At 48.5% G+C, this 19,355-nt stretch overlaps 2 protein-coding genes across 2 annotated transcripts in view; both read left to right on the forward strand.

The window, feature by feature from the left end:
• The first annotated feature begins 1,791 nt into the window (after positions 1–1,791).
• On the forward strand, positions 1,792–13,977 carry Ung (uracil DNA glycosylase). Its single transcript, XM_047562774.1, is given in 9 exon segments — positions 1,792–1,854; positions 1,856–1,925; positions 2,539–2,628; positions 2,631–2,741; positions 3,298–3,395; positions 6,980–7,077; positions 7,624–7,712; positions 8,647–8,825; positions 12,892–13,977. Coding segments are annotated over 9 exon segments (939 nt in total). The 3' UTR covers positions 13,033–13,977.
• A 4,875-nt stretch (positions 13,978–18,852) lies between these two features.
• The window catches only part of Acacb (acetyl-CoA carboxylase beta), a 124,039-nt gene continuing 123,536 nt past the window's right edge, over positions 18,853–19,355 (forward strand). Inside the window, exon 1 of the mRNA XM_047559932.1 lies at positions 18,853–19,179. The gene's annotated coding sequence lies outside the window, so the exon portion shown is untranslated. The remainder of the gene's footprint in view (positions 19,180–19,355) is intronic.

Here is a 19,355-nt window from a genome sequence, read left to right on the forward strand (position 1 = left end):
TAATGGCCACTTACATTGTTATGTTGTGTGCATGTGCAAATATGTAACAACAAATCCCATCAGCATGTACAATAATGCACCTATTAAAAAATGTAGGGAAGAGGGTTAAGATCGAGAACAGTTTCATCATTACCCAGCTGGAAGAGCTGGATAAGATCGAGGGTTTGTTTCAAGTCATTTTGGAAACTCTAGGAGGGTTTTAACCCAAGAAAATCCCCCTGTCCTTTGGGTCATCAACTTTTGCCCCTTACAGTTTCTGGCAACTACCTATCTTTCCTCCATCCCTCTGGTTTGCATTTCCAGAATTTCATATGAATGGAATTATACAATACTATAACCTTTTGTGTGTGACTTCTTTCACTTAAGGATGCCTGCTTTTAAAGATATACCCATGTTTTCAAATCCGCAGCACTAAAAAAAAAAAAAAAGAAAAGAAAAGAAATAAAGACTGTTTGCATCAGTCATTCATCCCTTTTTATTGCTGATTAGTATTGTATGGGGTGCAACCCAGTCACATTTGGGTTCTTTGGGGTATTAGGTGACTGAATAGAATCTTTATAAACGTTCCTGGACGAGCTTTTGTGTAAATATAGATTTTCATTTCACCTGAGTAAACACCTAGGAGGGGGATTGCCAGGTCACAGAATAAGGTATAAATGTTAAACTTCATACAACTGCTGAACTGTTTTTCAAAGCATACGATGTTCAGTTATGAGTCTTTCCTGCTTAAACTCCTTGCCCTGAGCACTGGCACATAGCACCAACAAGGATAAATAAGATGCCCCTACCCAGGTTATGTTTTAGAGATGCAGACAGGAATAAACAAGGAAAAAATAAATAATTTCATATAATATAGAAATTATAGAGTGATAGGCCAAAGGTGGGGCAGGAGGAGAAGGCCTTATACACTGGCCTCATGGGGAGGAGCTGTGTGTGTCCAGCTGAAGTACTGGAATTCAGATTTTAGTAGAAGGGTTTTGGTGGGAGAGGGGAGCAGCCTGAAAGAGGCGAGGTAAGACGCTAGGGTTTTATTTCAAGCCATTTTGGAAACTGTAGGCGCGTTTTAACCTGGGGACTGTCATGACAGATTTTATATTTCCAAAAGATCGCTGATAGGAAAGAGAATACCAGCTGGGGTCGTGAACCAGGAGATGGGAGAGCTGCTGTTGAATTCGGAATTTGGAGAATTGACCCAAAGAACATATTGATAGTTTGAAGGGGCGGAGGGAAAGAGATGGGGGAGGGGAACCCAGGTGTGTGTTGGAGGAGGAGGGGAGACGGTGGTGCTTTTAGAGGATGAGCAGTTTAGGGTTCAACCTCCATGATCCTCAAGCCTCCTCCAAACCTTAAAGATTAGGCAAAACGTTTGACTGCTCTGAGCAGTGTGCGGTCAGTAAAGCAGGTTGTGAAAGTGGATGAGCTGTGTATAAAAGTTCAAGAAGGAGCTGCTAGAAGGCTCATCCCCCACCCCCGCACCCACCACACCCTGTGGGCAGGCACCTTTGCTAGAGCTGAGAAATTGGAGGACCATGCCCGAGGGCAGAGAGAGGATGAGTGCATCTAACCTAGAAGCAGAAGGAGGTCAAGCCCCGCTTCAAGCCTCACCTCTCCCCGCCCGCGTTGCTTAGCAGCCCCTCCGGCACTTGCGCAATGAGCCCTCTGCGCCCCCGCCCCCAGGGAAACCCACCCCTCGCTCCGAGCAATGCGCGGGCTGCTTGGCGCCAATTGCTGACCCGCCTCTACAGGGCAAGTGTAGTGGGTCCCCGGCGGCGCTCCTCCTCGACCTCCGGGATGATTGGCCAGAAGACCCTGTACTCCTTCTTCTCCCCGACCCCCGCCAGGAAGCGAGGTGCCTGCAAGCCCCGAGCAGGCCGACCCGGGCACCGGCGTGGCAGCAGTAACTGAGGAGAACGGCGATGCAGCGGTGAGGCGCGGCGGAGACCGCTTCAGGGGCCGGGGGCGAGGGACAGGGATGGGGAAGAAGTCAGGAAACCCATCCGACGGAGGGGATGCAGGACCGCGCAGCTAGCTCGGTAAACCAGGGCCCTGAGTTCAAAGCAGCCTACAATGCGTTCAAAACAGCCGCCTCAGTCCCTCATCGGGCCGCCATGCTGGAGGGCCAGCCAATGGGATTGGGCCTCGAGGACCGCGGCGCCAATCGGCATGCAGCTGTCCCGCCCCGCTCAGCGCTGTGTCCAATCAGAGGGGGAAGAGGGCGGGACCCCGGGAGGAGGGTTTTTGCCGCGAAAAGGCCACGTGGGAAGGCGAGCGCGGGTCCCGCGGGGCGGGGCGCCTTGGTGCAGCTTTCTGGGAACACGGCGGGGCTCTCTAGCAGCTCCGGCTTTAGTACAGGCTCCAGAGCTCTGGACCGGCTCGGCCGTGAGCCCTGCAGCCCGTTGTCTGCCTTGGCTCGCATCCGCTTTTCTCCTATGGGCATCTTGTGCGATCGGCTGCTGGGTTTGGCCCGGAAGCCGTGGACGCCTGGGAAACGGCCCTGTGCGGTTCGTGACCCGCCTCTGCGGGGAACTCCTTGCAGGACAACCCCAACCAAGAAGGCCCGGACCGAGCAGGAGGAGCCCGGCACGCCGCCCTCCTCGCCGCTGAGCCAAGAGCAGTTGGTCCGCATCCAGAAAACAAGGCCGCGGCGCTGCTGAGACTCGCGGCCCGCAACGTGCCGGTGGGCTTTGGCGAGAGTTGGAGGAAGCAGCTCAGCGGAGAGTTCGGGAAGCCGTATTTCATAAGGTGAACTCGGAAAGCTGCCTTCCACCCGGGAGGCCCCTGGCCCTTTCGTGTAGCCGGCCAAGGCTGCCTTTACAGGCTGTTTTGCTCCCACAGCCTCATGTTTCCCTCCTGCGTTGTCTTTTTCACCCGAAGCGGGTAAAATAAAGCCCTGGTGTTTTCAATCCGCACATTTGCGTTGTTAAATCGGTAAGGTGACATCATGGGTTTTAAGCCACTCCGTCTGCTGTCCAGGAAAGGTTGGTGCAGTAAAGCAAGCAACCAGAGTGAAACCGGGTTTGGCCCTTTGAAAAAGAGAAGTATTGGCACCATTAGGAAACCAAAGCAATCAGGCAAATCGACTTTGATCCATCCTAGAGAAAGAGGGGGAGTTGAGGTGATCCCAACTCAAGTCCTGGTGGGTAGTTTTTTTTTTTTTTTTTTTTTTTTTTTTTTTTTTTTTTAAGAACTTGTATTTACAACGTTTCAGGGAGTTAGATGAGACTTCAAATAGCTTGCTTGAGAAGTTACAGGTTTCCAGTGAGAACCCCATTTAAAATCTACTTTGTCTTTTAAATCAGCTAATGGGATTTGTTGCCGAAGAAAGAAAACGTTACACTGTTTATCCACCTCCGCACCAAGTCTTCACGTGGACCCAAACCTGTGACATAAGGGATGTAAGTACAATTGTTGATGAATTTTACTAGGGGCTGGAATCAAATCGTATTTGTTAATTGGAGGCACTGGAGTTGAGCCATAATCCATAATTCAATAGTAACATTGAAGTTATGAGGTTTGACTGTTTCAACCTATACTTACACTTTTTTTTTTTTAACCTTTATGGTGCTACCTTTGTAACAAACAGGAAAAATATGTATGACAATTTCATTCTTTTATTATTTTATTACTTATTACTGCAAATTTATTTTGATAAGCCTTTAAAAAATTTGTAAATTGCGGATAATGAGTAAAGTAAAGATCAGTTATGTTATGTACAGAAATGCACATATAAGGTATGATCTGCACAAAAGAGGCAAAAAGAATGAGTTATAGCTGGGTGTGGTGGTGCACGCTATCATCCCAGAGGCTCCATCCAGAGTCTGAGGCAGGAGAATCGTGAGTTCAAAGCCAGCCTCAGCCATGGCGAGGCCCTAAGCAACTCAGTGAGACTCTGTCTCTAAATAAAATAGAAAATAGGGCTGGGGATGTGGCTCAGTGGTTGAGTGCCCCTGAATTCAATCCCCAGGACCAAAAAAAAAAAGAAAAAGAGAGAGAGAGTAAGATTTATCTCTTAGAAGTAGCAAGAATGGGCTGGGGGTGTGGTTCAGTGGGAGAGCATTTGCTTAGCATGTAGGAGGCTGTGGGTTCAGTCCCCTGTGGGAGCAAGGCTGTTCAGCTCAATCAGTCTTCAGGAGTAGCAGGGATCATTGAAATCTTGGTAATTCCCCAACCTCATCTCAAGGAAGAGCCTCATCTTCCCCATCAGGCTTTCCTTTCAACTGACACTGCTAAATTAACTGGTAAAGGAATAAAACAAGGGACCAAAAGATAATGCATTAGTTGGATAATCAGCCTCCAAAAATTCCAGAGTGACAGTTTCTTTCATGTGTTTCTTACTGAATCTCAGGCCTTTGTGAGTTGAACCCAGGCATAGTCTTTGCTGCTGGGGACATGTGGTTGCTGTAAGCCACAACCGTGGGAAAGCCATAGCATTAGGAAAAGGACCTTGGTGGACTGGTTTGAAGAGGATACTTCAGTAAATATTTTTGGTGGTGAGGGACTGGCTAAAATGCTAAAATGGCCACACTCGCTCCAGCTTCAGAATTATCCTTTTTTTGCCCTTCTCCTATTTTGTTTTCTAATACATTTTATTTTTGATTGGCATATTTATGGGGTACAGTGTAACGTTTTAATACGTGTATACAATATGTAATAACAAGATCATGGAGATTGTATTTGTCACCCAAGACATTTATCATTTCTTTGTGTTGGAAACCTTCACATCTGTTCTGCTAGCTATTTTGCAATATTTGATTGCTCGTCAGCCAGAGATAATCCGACTACAACTAGAATGCACAATAGAACATTAGAAGTTTCTCCTTCCTACCAACTGCGCCCTGTACCTGTTAGCATGCAAGACCCTCCTGAAACAGGGCCACATCTTGCCTCCAGACTTGCCTCCCCCGTTCGCTCTCCCACTGGACTTAGTACAGCAACACTCCTTGTTTCTGTCTTTTGGAAACCAGGTGCAGGTGTCTGAGGTGTGGTTAGAGTCCTTGCCTAACATGTAGGCCCTGGTTCTATCCCCAGCACTGCCAAGAAAAAAAAAAAAAGAAAAGAAAACCGGCTGTATCCATTGCATCTGCTTATTCTGAAGGTTTTTAGGGTTTTTTTTTTCCTTTTCCTCCATTTAAAAATGGGGACAGGAATTATTTAATGGCTAGTAAATAGTCATTAAATCCAGTAGAAGAGTGAATAAAATCAAGAAGGTGAATAAACTGTCTTGATTAGGCAGCCACATGTAATGCTTGATTTCACAATTTTTTTTCTAGAGCAAAAATTTTGATTCTAGCTAGCTCCTTGGTTTTGAGGTTGAAAAAAACAAGTCCTGTTATCTTCAGTTCTAGCCAGTGGTGCGTGCTTGTAATAGGACCGCTTGACGGGTGGGCAAGTGGGAGGCCAGCCTGGGCAGCTTAGCAAGACCTGGTCTCCAAGAGGGCTGAGGATGTAGCTGAGGGCTAGAGAGCTTGTCTCGTGTGTGCAGGTTCCGGGTTCGTTCTCAGCACCAAATATATATCAATATGTGTATGTTTCAATGCTAATTTGCTCCTTGTTTGAATATTCTCCACGTTCTGAGTACCGATGGGACATAAACCAGGGAGGCCTCTCAGAAGCCACTGGGCTGGCCAGGCTGCTTTGCAGGCGAGCATACTTGGTCAGGGAGATTAGGTAATTTGCCCAGGATCCTCCATCATCTGGGACCAGAGTCTCAAAGCCAGAGAGCTCTCCTGCATGCCCAGCTTCACCACGAAGGATGTGCTGGCAGCGGCGTGAGCCCCAGGGGCAGGCACTGAGCGCTTCCTGTTCAGGAACATCGGCTGGCTTGGAGGCTGTAGAATGCGGAGGAAGGTTCTGAGAGCTCCAGGGGCAGAGGCAGCCTGCACTTCAACAGCCAACACCCGAGCGGGCCTGGTGGCTCTCCTGGCCTCCTGCCGCCCACTCCCCTGCCCTCTGGCCTGACCTCATTCCTCTGGTTTCATCCTTTTCAGGCTCTGGGCAACAGGCACCTCCTCTGCTGCTAGTGGGGAGCTCGAGTTGCTTCCGTTGATCGAAGTCACCGGCAGAGGTCTAGGGAGGTCTGAGTGCGTTTGTCCTTTGGCAGTTCCTCTGTCCCGGATCTGCCACAGAAGCGAAGCACCAGTGTGCGAGCCTGTCTGGACTGCAGTGTTTTCTGTGACAGAAAAAAAACGGGAAACAAGCCCACTGCCCGTGGGTAGTGACCGTATGCCATGTTGATTTGCACAGCGCTCAGGTGTGTGGCGACAGAGACACACGTAGGATACTGAGTGCAGCAACTCGTTACGTAGATGATTAAAAATGGCCAACTCAGGCTGCGGTGCGGCACAGCGGCTGAGCGCTTGCCCAGTGTGCTGGAAGCCGGAGTTCTATCCCCAGCGTCGTGAAAAAGGCTGACCTGATACTGGATGGGAATATCCACAGCGTAGAACCACTTTGTACGTTTCTGGGTGACTGTACTCGCTACCAGGGCACATTTACTTTTTTGGTGGGGGTGCCAGGAATTGAACCCAGGGTGCTGAGCTATATACCCAGCCCCCTTATCTTTTATTTTGAGACAGGATCTCAGTAAGTTGCTTAAGGCCTCATTAAATTACTAAGACTGGCCTCGAACTCAAAATCCTCCTGTCTTAGTCTCCTAAGTTGCTGAGATTACAAGACGTGCATTGTACCCAGTTTTACTTCTGTAATTTGAAAAGTGAAAAGAATGAATACAAAACTGACCCTGTCTTATCTCAAATGTTTGTGTCCGAGAAGGCGTGGGGCAGCATTTCAGAGTGAGTGACGAATAATTTGGTAGCTGGACATAAAGGTGACCTGTGGGTTCTCCCTTCTTGGGGTTCTTAGCTGGGCGAGGAGCCGGGCTTTGCTTCTCACTGTTGTGTCCCCGTGTCAATTAGCAGCAGCCACATGTTCATTCAGACAGAACACTGCAATTTAATCCTTTGCTACCTGGTGTTTGCAGGTGAAGGTTGTCATCCTGGGACAAGATCCTTATCATGGACCCAATCAAGCTCATGGGCTCTGCTTTAGTGTCCAAAGACCCGTTCCACCTCCGCCCAGGTACAGTCGCTTTGCAGGTGGCCCTGGTCTGGTCGTAACCGCTTTCAGATGTGTACTTTCAAATTACAGGCAGCAGCGTTTGGGGGACTTGCTAGCCTCAGGAGGAGGATTGCTCGACCTCGCACTGTCGACCTTGGAGTGGGTGGTTCTTTGTTGTGGGGAATTGGAGTTGTCGTGTCCACTTTAAAGTTCTGTGGGGTTCAGAGCTCCCCTGGGTAAAAACCACGGCTTTGGAGGATTTGTATAAAACACACAGACAAAAAGGATATAGAACTGTGGGGAGGTGGCTCGTAGCTGCCGGGCCGTTTATTTGGATCTTCCGAGGGGGGACCTTACATCCAAATACAGGACCAGAGTGAAGGTCTTTGTCGGATCTGCCTGTCCGAGGACTGCAAATGTCTGTCTTGTTAATTGGTGCCCTGGTTTCTGTGTCCCTTCCAAGGGCTGGCTTGAAAGACACCTCTAACCTGTTCACATGTTATCTTGGAGATGACTGAACTTTCAGAATTACACTTAAGATTCTTTTTTCTTCCTTTGTACTATCAGTTTGGAAAACATTTATAAAGAGCTGTCTTCAGACATTGATGGTTTTGTTCACCCTGGCCATGGAGATTTATCAGGATGGGCCAAACAAGGTAAGCCAACCTCTGCTACATATATTTTGGATTAATGCCAACAGCCTTCTCTCTCTCTCTCTCTTTTTTTTTTTTTTTTTTTTTTTTGGTCCTGCTTTTTATAGTTTTAAAAGGTCATCATAAAGTACTAGAGAGCTTTAATAAAATAGCTAGTTTTGGTGGGCACAGTGGCTCACACCTGTAATCCCAGCTATTCGGAGGCTGAGGCAGAAGGATTAAGTTCGAGGCCAGCCTCAGCAACCTGGCAAGACACTGTCTAAAAATAAAAAATAGAAAGGGCTGGGGATGTAACTCAGTGTAGAGTCCTCTAAAGATCAGTCCTCCCTAGTGCTGGAGGGGGGAAATTGTTAGTTTATGTGAGTAAAATTTATTTTTAATGATATATCTTTTGTCCTGGAGCCAATTTAAAAAAATATTTTGAAGCAGTTGCTCCTTGTTATTAATATTTCTAGTTTATTCAGCTCACCTAATTGAGCATTCAGAAAGTGGCCTCTGCTCGTATCGACGTGAGCTCTGTGTCTAGTGCCTATCTTCGAAACTTCTTTTTTAAATAAACTGTCTACAACCAGGATGAGAAAAGAATGTTTATTCTGGACTTCTTGTAATTTGATCTTTGTTTCAATAAAACGCTTGGCCTTTGTTTTTATTGGGGTTATTGAATATCACGTAGGATAACTAAAAGACACTCATGGCGTGTAACCCTTGTTTATTGCTGTGAAATGAAAGATGCCAAAAGGGCAGAGATGAAGATAAAGTGGCCTCGAGTCCACCGGGGCCTGCCTGGCGGAGGCCTGCTGATACTTCCTCACAGCCTGGGTTCCTTCTGCAGCACCGCATCCCATTACACACGCGGTTTGTCCCGTGTGACCCTCTTGTTGCGAAGCCGCTGCAGCTAAGCTGCCTCCTAACACGCTTCTGTGGCCTGTGTCCCTAGGTGTCCTCCTGCTCAACGCTGTGCTCACCGTCCGGGCCCATCAAGCCAATTCCCATAAGGAGAGGGGCTGGGAGCAGTTCACGGACGCGGTCGTGTCCTGGCTGAACCAGAACCTGAACGGCCTCGTCTTCCTGCTCTGGGGCTCTTACGCTCAGAAGAAGGGCAGTGCCATCGACAGGGTATGACTCTTAGTACCCCAAGCAGTTCAGAAAAGCCTCGGGTCCCTGCCAGGAGTCCTGGGCTCAGTGTTGTGAGGTGACTCCCGGGTTTCCCTTGGAGGACTGAGCGGAACCCACACACCCGTGGTGAGCTGCATGCGAGAAAGGTGGCTCACTCTGCGCAGGGGACACAGCGGTCCCCGGCACTGCTCCTTCAGCTCACGTGCTGTGTGTGGTGGATGAGGCACGTGTCCGGCTTCCAAGAAGTCAGGAGCATGTAGGAAACGAGGGGCATCCCACGTAGCCACAAACCCAGCTTCCCCACGAACGTTCTGTCGGGGTAGTCACTGAACCCGAGTCCTAGTTGTGGATCCCCAACAACCAGACCAGCTCTTTGTTTCTCCCTGGCTGCATCCTCCCCAGTTTGCCACCTCTCTGTTCTTCCCCGTTTACTTACAAAGCTGTGTTCCTGGTTCCTGAGTCAGTGACTTGGAAGTCACCCTCAGTCCTCTCTCCCCTTAATCCCGTCTGTCTGTGAATCCAGTCAACTCTGCCCCTAGAACGTCTCAGTCCTCCTGCTTCTCAGTTGCCCCTGCTCCCCGTCTGGGGTGGTGCACCAGCTTCTCTGCAGGACAGCCACGGTAGAGGAGAGATGAGGGTGTTAGAGAACACCCAGCAGAGGAGAGGAGAGGCGAGGAGAGGCGAGGAGAGGAGAGGAGGATTTCGTAGTGAGTGCCTCAGCAGACGAGGCGGGGCTTCGCCAGGTGGCCTGACGGCAGCTTCAGGTGCATCTGGAACAGGCAGGATGCCGAACTATCCAGCAGGATGGTTGTGACCTTTTCATGCTGAATGTCACTTGATGCTCTCAAAGGCTTTCAGGGTGGGAGCATGCCTTTTGTATGTGTCCACAGTGGCAGTGAATGTGTTCCCGCGTCTGCAGGGCAGCCCCCCAGCCTGGGCCAGCGGGTCTGTTAGGGCTAAGCCAGTGACGGAGCTCACAGAAGTCACTGCCTCCCTTTTCTCTTAAGTGGAGCTATTTAGTTTTTCAAAGGTATAGTATGTTCCCATGATTAAAAATGAGTGTAGGGGTTGTGACTCAGTGTTAGAGCACTTGCCTCACGTGTGTGAGGCACTGGATTCGATCCTCAGCACCACATAAAAATAAACAAAATAAAGGCGTTCTGTCCATCTACAACAACAACCAAGAAAGTTAAAAAATAAATAAATAATAAGGTCAGTAAGTTATGTGATGGAAAGCCTCCTGCCAGCCTGTTCCCATCTGCTCAGTTCCCCAGCCCGCTGGCTGAGCTCTGGTTTTAGTTTTGGATATATTCTTCTAGAGAATCTTCATGCATATACAAGCAAATAACAGCCAGCATGTTAGTCAAAAACATTTTTTATCTAAAGAGTTTATGTGAATGCATAAGATATTTTCAGGGTTTGGTTTGTTTTTGTTTTGTTTTGGGGTTCTGGGATTGAACCCAGGAACACTATCTGAGCCACATCCCCAATGTCCCTTTTTTTTTTTTTTTACATTTTAAAAAATTTGTTCTAATTAGTTATACATGACAGTAATTGCTTTTTTTTTTTTTGGGGGGGGGGTGCTGAGAATTGAACCCAGGGCCTTGTGCTTGTGAGGCAAGCACTCTACTAACTGAGCTATGTCCCCAGCCCCAGTAATTGCATTTTGACACATCATACATAAATGGAGTGTGGCTTCTCCTTCGCCTGATTGTACATGAGGTTGAGTTACACAGGTCATGTGGTCACATGCACATAGGATAATAACGTCCGATTTGTTCTACTGTCATTCCTACGCCCATACTCCCTCCCCTCCCTTCACTCCCATCTGTCTAGTCCAAAATATTTCTCCCAATCTCTTTTTAAAGTTATTTTGAGAAAGGTACCCAGTCCGGCCTTGAACTAGCCATCCTGAGTTGCTGGAATTATAAGCTGTGCCACTGTGCCTGGATTTTTTTCATGGAAATCTTAGAGGGAAAAAATTTTGTGTGACTAACCTAAGATTAGATCTTGCATGGCCTGCAAAGATCTGGTTATTAGTAAGGAAGAGGTGTACATTTCTCCCTCTGTATCTGAGGGAGGTGTAGGCTGGTATAGCTCTCACTGTGTTGGTAATCTGTTATCATTAAGCATGGTTTGGTCTGGAAGCAAACAGTTGTTCAAATACCTTGATTGCTAAATTAGCTCAATCATTAAAGCCTGGTCCCTACCTCCAACCCCGTCTCCTGAGCACTAGGTTATATAGTGCCCCCTCATTAGTGCCCCAGAAGCACATCAAATTCAACGCCGTTCCCATTACCTCCTTTCTTCTCCCTGAACTTGCTCCTCTATACTCTCCAAAACAGAAAGTAGCACCATTTGCCTAGTTGTCAGCCGGAAGTCTGTACCCCACCCTGACCTACCGACCTCCCCTCCTCCTCGCCTCTCCTCAGTCCATGTGAAGTCAGTCCTGTCTGCCTGCTTCCCTCTGCTGTCTCACTGGGAACAGTCTGTTCCTGAGTCGGCCCACCTCTGACGGTGCCTGGAAGATTCCGAGGCTTCCTCTGGAGGCGGCGTTGGAGCAGGCTGGTGAGCTGGTTGGGCCTGGCCTCCATCAAGCCCACTTCTACCTCCCCTTTCCCCCTGAGCTCAGGCCGACTGGACCACCTGCTCCTCTCCACTGTGCCCCGCCTGCTTCTTGCTGTTCTGTGCACAGCCCGTTTCCTCTGCCCAAACTGGAGGCAAACCGGGTGGCTTCTCAGAGCCCAGCACAGCTGACGTGTCGGGGGCCTGTGCTGCTCGCCAGCGTGGCAAGCATCTGACATGCCTTCTCCTACCGTCCGCGCCCGTGGTCGCTCCTTCCGTCCTTCACGGTGGCTTCCTAAGCGAGGCGCTGCTGTCAAGGACCACTTACAGATGAAACTCAAGTGCAGCTTGGAGATGCCCCCACGCTCCCGTGGCCACAGCTGCCGAGGGGTGTCGCTGGGCTTGGGTCCGGCAGTAGTCCCGGGCCCTGTGCTCCTGGCTGTGCTGGGCTGCTTCCCTTGAATGATCCCCCACATTCACACCCAGCGCAGGGAAGGCCGGGCATTATGAAAGATGACAGTTTGTGGATTTTAATCTAAAATGCAGAAAAGAATTGAGAGGAGAGCAAAAATAGTCCCTAGTCTCCCTGTTCCAGATAACTTCAGTGGACACTTTAAGAAATCAAGTATTCCACCTTTTGTGGTAGAGAATTCAGAAGGTACAGAAAGATACAAAATGGAAAGGAAACGCCTTTGACCATTTCCTCTAAAGGAATACTACAAATAATGTCTCCAGTATTTTTCCAAAAAATTTTCTGTAGTGCTGGAGCTCAAACCCAGGGCTCGTGCATTCTAGGCCAGCGCTCTGCCATGGATGGCACCCCACCCTCAAAAAAAAAAAGATTAATGCATTTGTTACTTTGCATTGCTTATTTCACCTGATAAATTTTGGGGGTCTTGGGACCAGGGGTGTAGCTCCGAACTAGATGTGTGTATAGCTCTGGATTCCCAGTGCCACATTTAAATTTTTTTCTTTGTTTTTGGATGACCTCCCATATCAGCTTAGCCCTGTCTTGTTTTGATGGGGTTTTTTTTTGTTTGTTTGTTTTGATCCTGGGTATTGAACCCAGGCTGCTTGGTCCCTTCGCCCCTTAACACTGGACTTACATGAAGCTTCAGCTAGCTTTAGACTTAGATCTAAGCCGGGCCACGATCAGTCTCAATCTGTGCACATCTGTGTGGGTGCATGTGTCAAAGCATCCTTTAGCAAATGCAGCCTAAACGCAGTTACAGCCAAGGAATTTCTAGATAACATGGGGCACTTAAAAATGACATAGATATTGCCAAGTTGAAGGCTGAGGTGGATCCCCTGCATCACCGGGCACGGGTGGTCACTCCAGAGTGAAGGAACAGGTGAGCTCCTGCTCTAATGCGTGTGCTGAAGGTAAATGCCTCTGGGAGGTGGGAAGAGTCGTGGCGAAGGGGAATTACACAACTGCTGCAAGGGTGTCCTAGTCCTTGTTGAAAGTCCCCCGTCTGCCACTTTTTATTTTCTTTTTCAGAAGCGGCACCATGTACTGCAGACTGCTCATCCTTCCCCGCTCTCTGTGTATAGAGGGTTCTTTGGGTGTCGACATTTTTCTAAAGCCAATGAGCTTCTGCAGAAATCTGGCAAGAAGCCCATCGACTGGAAGGAGCTGTGACCTTGCACGGAAGGCGGAGTCTCTTCTGGGTTGACTCTTGAGAAGCTGCTGTTGAAGTATCTGTCAGTTATGAAGTCATTGAAAGTCTCCTTATTCTTAAGTGCCTTTTGCAAGAGGAGAGAGTTTCTGTATAGCAGCAAAGAACCAGGCTGCCCAGCTAGGGACGGCAGAGAGGCACTTGGACCATTTCCGCATTTGAACCCTACAGGCACAGTGAGATGAGAGCCCAGGGAAGGCAAAGGAGGCTCAGCCTAAAATAAGCACATGTCTCTGAAAGACGAGAGGTCACGTGCTGAGTTCTCTCCAGCCTCTTATCTCTGTGGTTCAAGAGGGGGTAATGCACCTTTTGGTACAGCCAGTGTGGTTTGGTGCTTGCTGCTAGCAATTTAGCTGATAGGTTAGACTTTTTAGGTTAAAAGGTGTTTGGTGGTTTGGCTTAGAAAAAGCCCCTTGGTCTTTAGAGGAGTCTTCAGGCCATTTCCTGGAAGAATCTGGAGGACCTTTTGCAAGTTTCTAGGAATCTGTCCCAGAAGCTGAGGATCAGAGTTTCCTGATTGTGGTAAAGCAGGGATCCCTGAGGAGTTACACCTCGCGTGAGCCTCACAGACTGAATAAAGAAGCAGTGGACTCTTGAACAGAGAAGAGGGTTCTGGGTTTTTTTGTTTTTTGTTTTCATGCGGGGTAGGGGATTTTCTAGGGTTATCAGTTGAAGTGTTTTAAGGAGGGGCAGACTGCCAGATTCTATTTTTATGGACTAGAATCACTTGGATTTTTTTTCTCTTCCTGCATCACTGGAGAATTTCATATTTTTGTAAGATATGCAGATACATATTTTTTTAAAGGACAATCTCTACAGATCTGGATTTCCATGGAGATTCGTTTTTTGCTGTTAGCTGGGTTACAGAGTTAACCCTGCATAAGTTTGGTAATAAAAGATTGTTGAAGTTTTGCTTCCTGTCCTCTCTTTTCTTTGGCGTATGCATAAGCCCTTGGACTGCCTGGTACTAAGGACTGGGTGCTTGTTACCATGGCAACCATTGTCTGCAGGAAGGGCCAGCAGCCCTTGCCTTTCCTCCTTCCACCCAGGCTCCCGCTGGCTGCAGTTGGAGCCGCCCACTTGGCTGGGGGTCCAGGGAGGTTCTGGGGATCCTGTTTGCCTTCTGCCCTACCCTCTGGCAGTCAGGAGCTGCCCCATCTTCCTTATATTTTAAGACGTTTTCCTGGGAATCTGTCAGATGTGACTCCCTGGCGGCCCGTTGGTCTGCTAACACTCGGCCCTCACTAGTGGGCTGGCAGGAAGAAGATGGGGTTCCCTGACTGGCTAAGAAAGCAAAGTATGGGACTGGGGTGCAGCTCAGGGCTTGCACACGTGCTGGGCATGCAGGCCTAGGCCCTGAGTTCATCCTCAGCACCTGCACCGAGACAAAGTATGAGGACAGGTTACATCAGTTGTAAGTGGGCAAGAAGGAGGCCTCTGGGGAAAGTCCCGCAGAGGCTGTGCTCAGGATGACAAGGTTGTGGAGGCAGACCTTGGCTTTGCTGAGATACATTGCTTCCTCTCTGGGTTACAGTTTCCTTATCTATGAAAAGAAGGGTTTAGGATTCTGCTGTCCTGTGAGCAGCACAGACAGACTTCTCAAGTACAAAAGATGCTTTCTCACTTGGGCCTGTGGTCACTTTGGGGTCTTCCCAAAAGCATTGCAAGGGAGCAGGGAGTGGATCCTCCCTCCCAGTGCCATGCTATAGAGTAGGAGTGACTGCTATATAAAAATGCGAGAAGCAAACGATTTGGTGTTAAGAACCTTTGGTGTTGTGGCTGCTAGCCTCTTAGGAGGCTGAGGCAAGAGGATGACAAGTTGGAGGCCAGCTTCAGCATTGTAGTGAGACCCTCAGCAACTTAGGAAGAACCTGTCTCAAAATATGAGGACTAGGGATGGCGGTGGGAATGTAGCTCATTGATAAAGTGTCTGGGGTTCGAGCCCCAGTGCCAAACCAACAACAAAAATCCAAACTTAAGAATCGTAGTGAAACCGTAAATGGGAAAGAAAACATCTTAAAGGACCTATGGTCCCCCCAGGAGGAAATGTAAGTTAATTACTGATTGTTTATCTAGCGATACTGGGGATTGAACCCTGGGACTCGGTCACTGAGTTACACCTCCAGCCCCTTTTATTTTTTCATTTTGACCAGTGCTCAGTATATAAAAATGAATAAAAGGCTATCAGTGGGACTGGAGTTGTGACTCAGTGATAGAGCGCTTGCTTGGCTTGTGTGAGGCCCTGGGTTCTATCCTCAGCACCACATATAAAAAAAAAAAAGACCCATTGGCAACTAAAAGATATTAAAAAAAAGGCAGTCAGCTTTGCAGACTGGCCTGGCACACTGAAGGTTCAGATACTGAACAATCTCAGGTTTCACAGTCCTTGGTCTCTGTAAACTGCCCAACTAGTGTAGACAAAGCAGCCATGGGCAAAATGTAAACAAACAGGTGAGGTGTTCCAATAAAACTTTATTTGTCCACACTGAAATTTGTTCTTGGCATGTTTTTCACGTGTCTTGATAGCTTTTGATCCCCCTCCCCCCACCCAAATGTTTAGCAAATGTGAAAATCGCTCTTAGCTTGGGAGCCAGTTTCCTTGTGTTCCCACTGACAGGCTGGGAACAAGAGGGAGGGGATGGCTGAATCAGCCCAGGAAAGAAGAAAGTTCCCAGGGGAGGCCGAGTCTGAACTGTGTTGAAGGGAGGGACGGAGATGGATTCCAGGCCAGGAAGAGAAAGGAGAGCAGTCTGCGTGAAGGAACCGACCTATGCAGAGCTAGGACGCCCGCCGGGTGCGAGTGTGGATCTGGAGAGTTCCACGTGTCGCAAACGGTGCTTAGGAGAACCGGCATGGGGTGTCCCCATCTCTCTTCACAGGTAAGGGAGAGAGTGGCGGCCAGGGGCCTGGCTTTCTGGCGTTGGGGATTGCTAACCCAAGGAAGCCAATTATGCAAATGTCACACTGGGAACCCCAAGTTGTAAATTAATTGTGTGAAAGTTCATGACGGTGGTTTTGATCTGGGTCCATTGGGGGCAAAGTCGGGGACTGAATTGTTTGTGCAATTTTTTTTTTTTAATAGACTGGATGATAATAATTTCTCCTGCTTAGAATTCACTATCTGCTTCAGTTTGCTCCTGGGATGAAATTCTTAGGGTTTTCAGTGGAGAAGCAAACTTTTTGCATGTTAGTGGCTTTTCGTCTGTGCTGGAACCTTCCAGAAGTATGAAGAAAAGCAGGTAGGAGGGCGCTGGGCTACTTTGGAGGGGCTGTTGACTTGAGCTGCCTCCAACAGAAAAGAACTGGCACGTCTGCCTGCTGGAAATGGCCTCATTTTCTGTGGAAAGTTCTTCTGACACTTTAATTTGGGTCTCACAATTTAACATTGCATTGTAGATAATCTGTGTTGGAACTTTATTTTATTTTATTTTATTTTTGGTGATGGAGTAGAACCTGGGCCTCAGGAACTATAGACACGTATTACCACAGTTATACACCAAAGCTAGTTTTTAAAATTTTTCTTTATTTTTTGTGGTACTGGAGATTGAACCCAGGGCTCTCTATCACTGAGCTGAGCTATACACCCTCAACTCTAGTTTTTTAAATTTTTAAATGTTTATTTTTCTGCTGTACTAGAACCTAGGGGTGGTTTACCACTGAGCTATATCCCGAGTCCTTTTGTATTTTGAGACAGAGTCTCACCAAATTTCTGAGGCTGGCCTCAAACTCAAAATCCTCCCGCCTCAGCCTCCTGAGTTGCTGGGATTACAGGCATGTGCCACCATGGCCAGTGCCCCTGCCCTAAATTTTTAATTTTTGAAGTCTGTGTGGAACTGCGAGTACTGGTGAGTGGGCCAGACCAGGAAACACTACCTTTAAGTTCTTTGCTCCTCGATTGCATATTTCCTTTGTTCCTTTATCTCTCTCGTTTGCGGTATTGGCGAGGGGGAAGGGAGGCTTCAAACAAGTGGTCAGTGCTCCTCAAGCTTAGAGGAATTTTAAAAAACAGCGAATTCAGGAGCTTGCAGCTCACTGTAGAGCCCTGGCTAGCATGAACACAGCCCGGAGTTCCATCCCCAGCATGCAGAAATAAGACGTACGCGGACCCCACCGCCATAAATTCTTAACTTGTTGGGGACTGGCACCTCGTTTTTATCAAGTGTCTGTTTGCAGCAGGACCAGTATCTTCCCAGTTGCCCTGTTTCCTTAGTCCCTGTGACCACTTAGGAGTTTTTGTCGTTTTGGCAAATAATTTGATATGTATGACTTTCCAAATCTAGGATGTGTTTGAAAAGATCTGTGTTTCTATTAATAATTTTGTGTTGGGTGAGAAGAATTTATGAATAATTGGTTTCAAACCTTCCATGTGGGGGCTGGGGTTGTGGCTCAGTGGTAGAGCACTTGCCTAGCATGTGTGAGGCACGGGGTTCGATTCTCAGCACCACATAAAAATAAATGAATAAAATAAAGGTCTATCAAAATCTAAAAAATATATAGTAAAAAAAAAAAAACTTCCTTTGGTATTCTAGAAAATATCTGGTCTTAGTGTCAAGGGAGAATAAGCTGTCACAGGGTTCTTTGTATGGCTAGTCTGTTGTTGGTTTGTTGGTTTGTACTGGGGATTAAACCCAGAGGCACTTTACCACTGAGCCACGTCCCCACCCTTTTTATTTTTTATCTTGAGACAGGGTCTTGCTAAATTGCTGAGGGCCTCATAATTATTCATCATAATTATTACATAATATTTTGGATCATAATTATTTGGGTTCATCGGGAAGGAGACTTGTTGGTTTGCAGTGCTGGGCCTGAAACCCAGGCCTCACACGTGCTAGGCAAGCGCTGATCGGCTGGGCTGCACCCTCAGCTGCGGAGGGAAGTTTTTTTAATTGCATTACAGTTAGTTACAGACGGCTTTCCTAGGAAAGGGATTTAAGTAGTGCCTCTCTCAGGGGATTGCATGAAGCTGTCTTAATAAATCATCTAAGAATGCTCACGAGAGCTACCTTCCCGGGACCGGAGGCGTGCAGGCCATGCTGAGCACGGGACCTGTTGTTTTAGCCCCAAGTCCTGCAGTGAGGACTTGCTGCTCTCGGGGTTCTGGCCCAGGATCCTGAGGCTCCTGTATGCCTAGCAGGCATGGAGTCCTCTTCATGCTCCAAGTTGTCTGGAGAAAAGCCCAAGAAGCCCAACATTTGATGACTTTTCTTTATCAAAAATAAGGCCCCAAGTGAAGGAGCTCAGGCCGGGCGCCTGCCACCAGCAGCTCTTGCCAGTTTTCCCTCTTTTCAGTGTGGCGCTTCCCTGCTACACAAAGGGGCTGCCAGCGCCCTCGCCTCCCTCCCTCGTGTCGGGCACAGCGCTCTCCTGTGTGGTCACGCTTCCCTGCCTGCCCCTGCCCGGCCTGCTCAGGTTGGAACCGGAGCTGACCTTTGTCCCACATGCCTCAGAACACTCTGTGACTGCAGCCTGTGTCGAATTCCTCTCCTCTGCTCAGCCCCAGCGAGAGCCAGTAGACCCCAAGTGGGAGGGAGTGTTTTTCTGTTTTGTTTTGTTTCAGTCTCTGAGTCCCCAGAATCAGAAAGGTCTCCTTCAGTGGCGTGATTTCAGAGGGTCCTGCCAAATCTTCCGGGGAGGGGAGCCAGCGGACCTTTAAAGGGAACCGCCTCCCCGGTCAGCCTTTTCTCTGTGAGCCTGCTTCTCACACGACCGGCAGCCTGTGGACAGCATGTCACAGGAGGGCCCAAATGACTCTGTTCCTATTGCTTGTGACAGCTTGGACTTCAGATGCCACATGGTCAGAGCTCTGAAGTTTGAAGTAAAGCGAGTTAGAGGACAGGAAGGTGGAAAGCAGATCCCTCCCTGGAGTGGCCTGGTGTGGCCCGTCTTCCTGCCTGAGCTGTTGCTGCCATTCAGTACCTTGAAGGTTAAGTGCTCCGGGGATATTTTTAAACAGCAAGGGCCAGCTAATCTAAAAGTGACATTTAAAGTCACAGCAGTGAGCAGCCGGCAGGCTTAGATTCAGGCCCTTAGCAAACAAGGGACTTTGAAAATGTCGCCCTGAACACACAGTTGAGAGGACATGGGAAAAGAAGGGCCGAAGCACTGAAGTGGTAAGTCAGCCCCTCTCTCCCTGGGATCAGACCCGGCCAGTGTCCGAGGGAACAGGAATCAGGTGTAGCCGGAGAGCAGCCCCAGTGCAAAAGCGGGCACTCGGGGTTCCTAGGGGACCAACCCTGTTTGAGGGCCGCTGCCCGGAAGACCTCAGAACATAAAGCAGACAAAAGAG

The sequence above is a fragment of the Sciurus carolinensis genome, chromosome 8, assembly GCF_902686445.1.
Source record: "Sciurus carolinensis chromosome 8, mSciCar1.2, whole genome shotgun sequence".
Taxonomy (NCBI): Eukaryota; Metazoa; Chordata; class Mammalia; order Rodentia; family Sciuridae; genus Sciurus; species Sciurus carolinensis.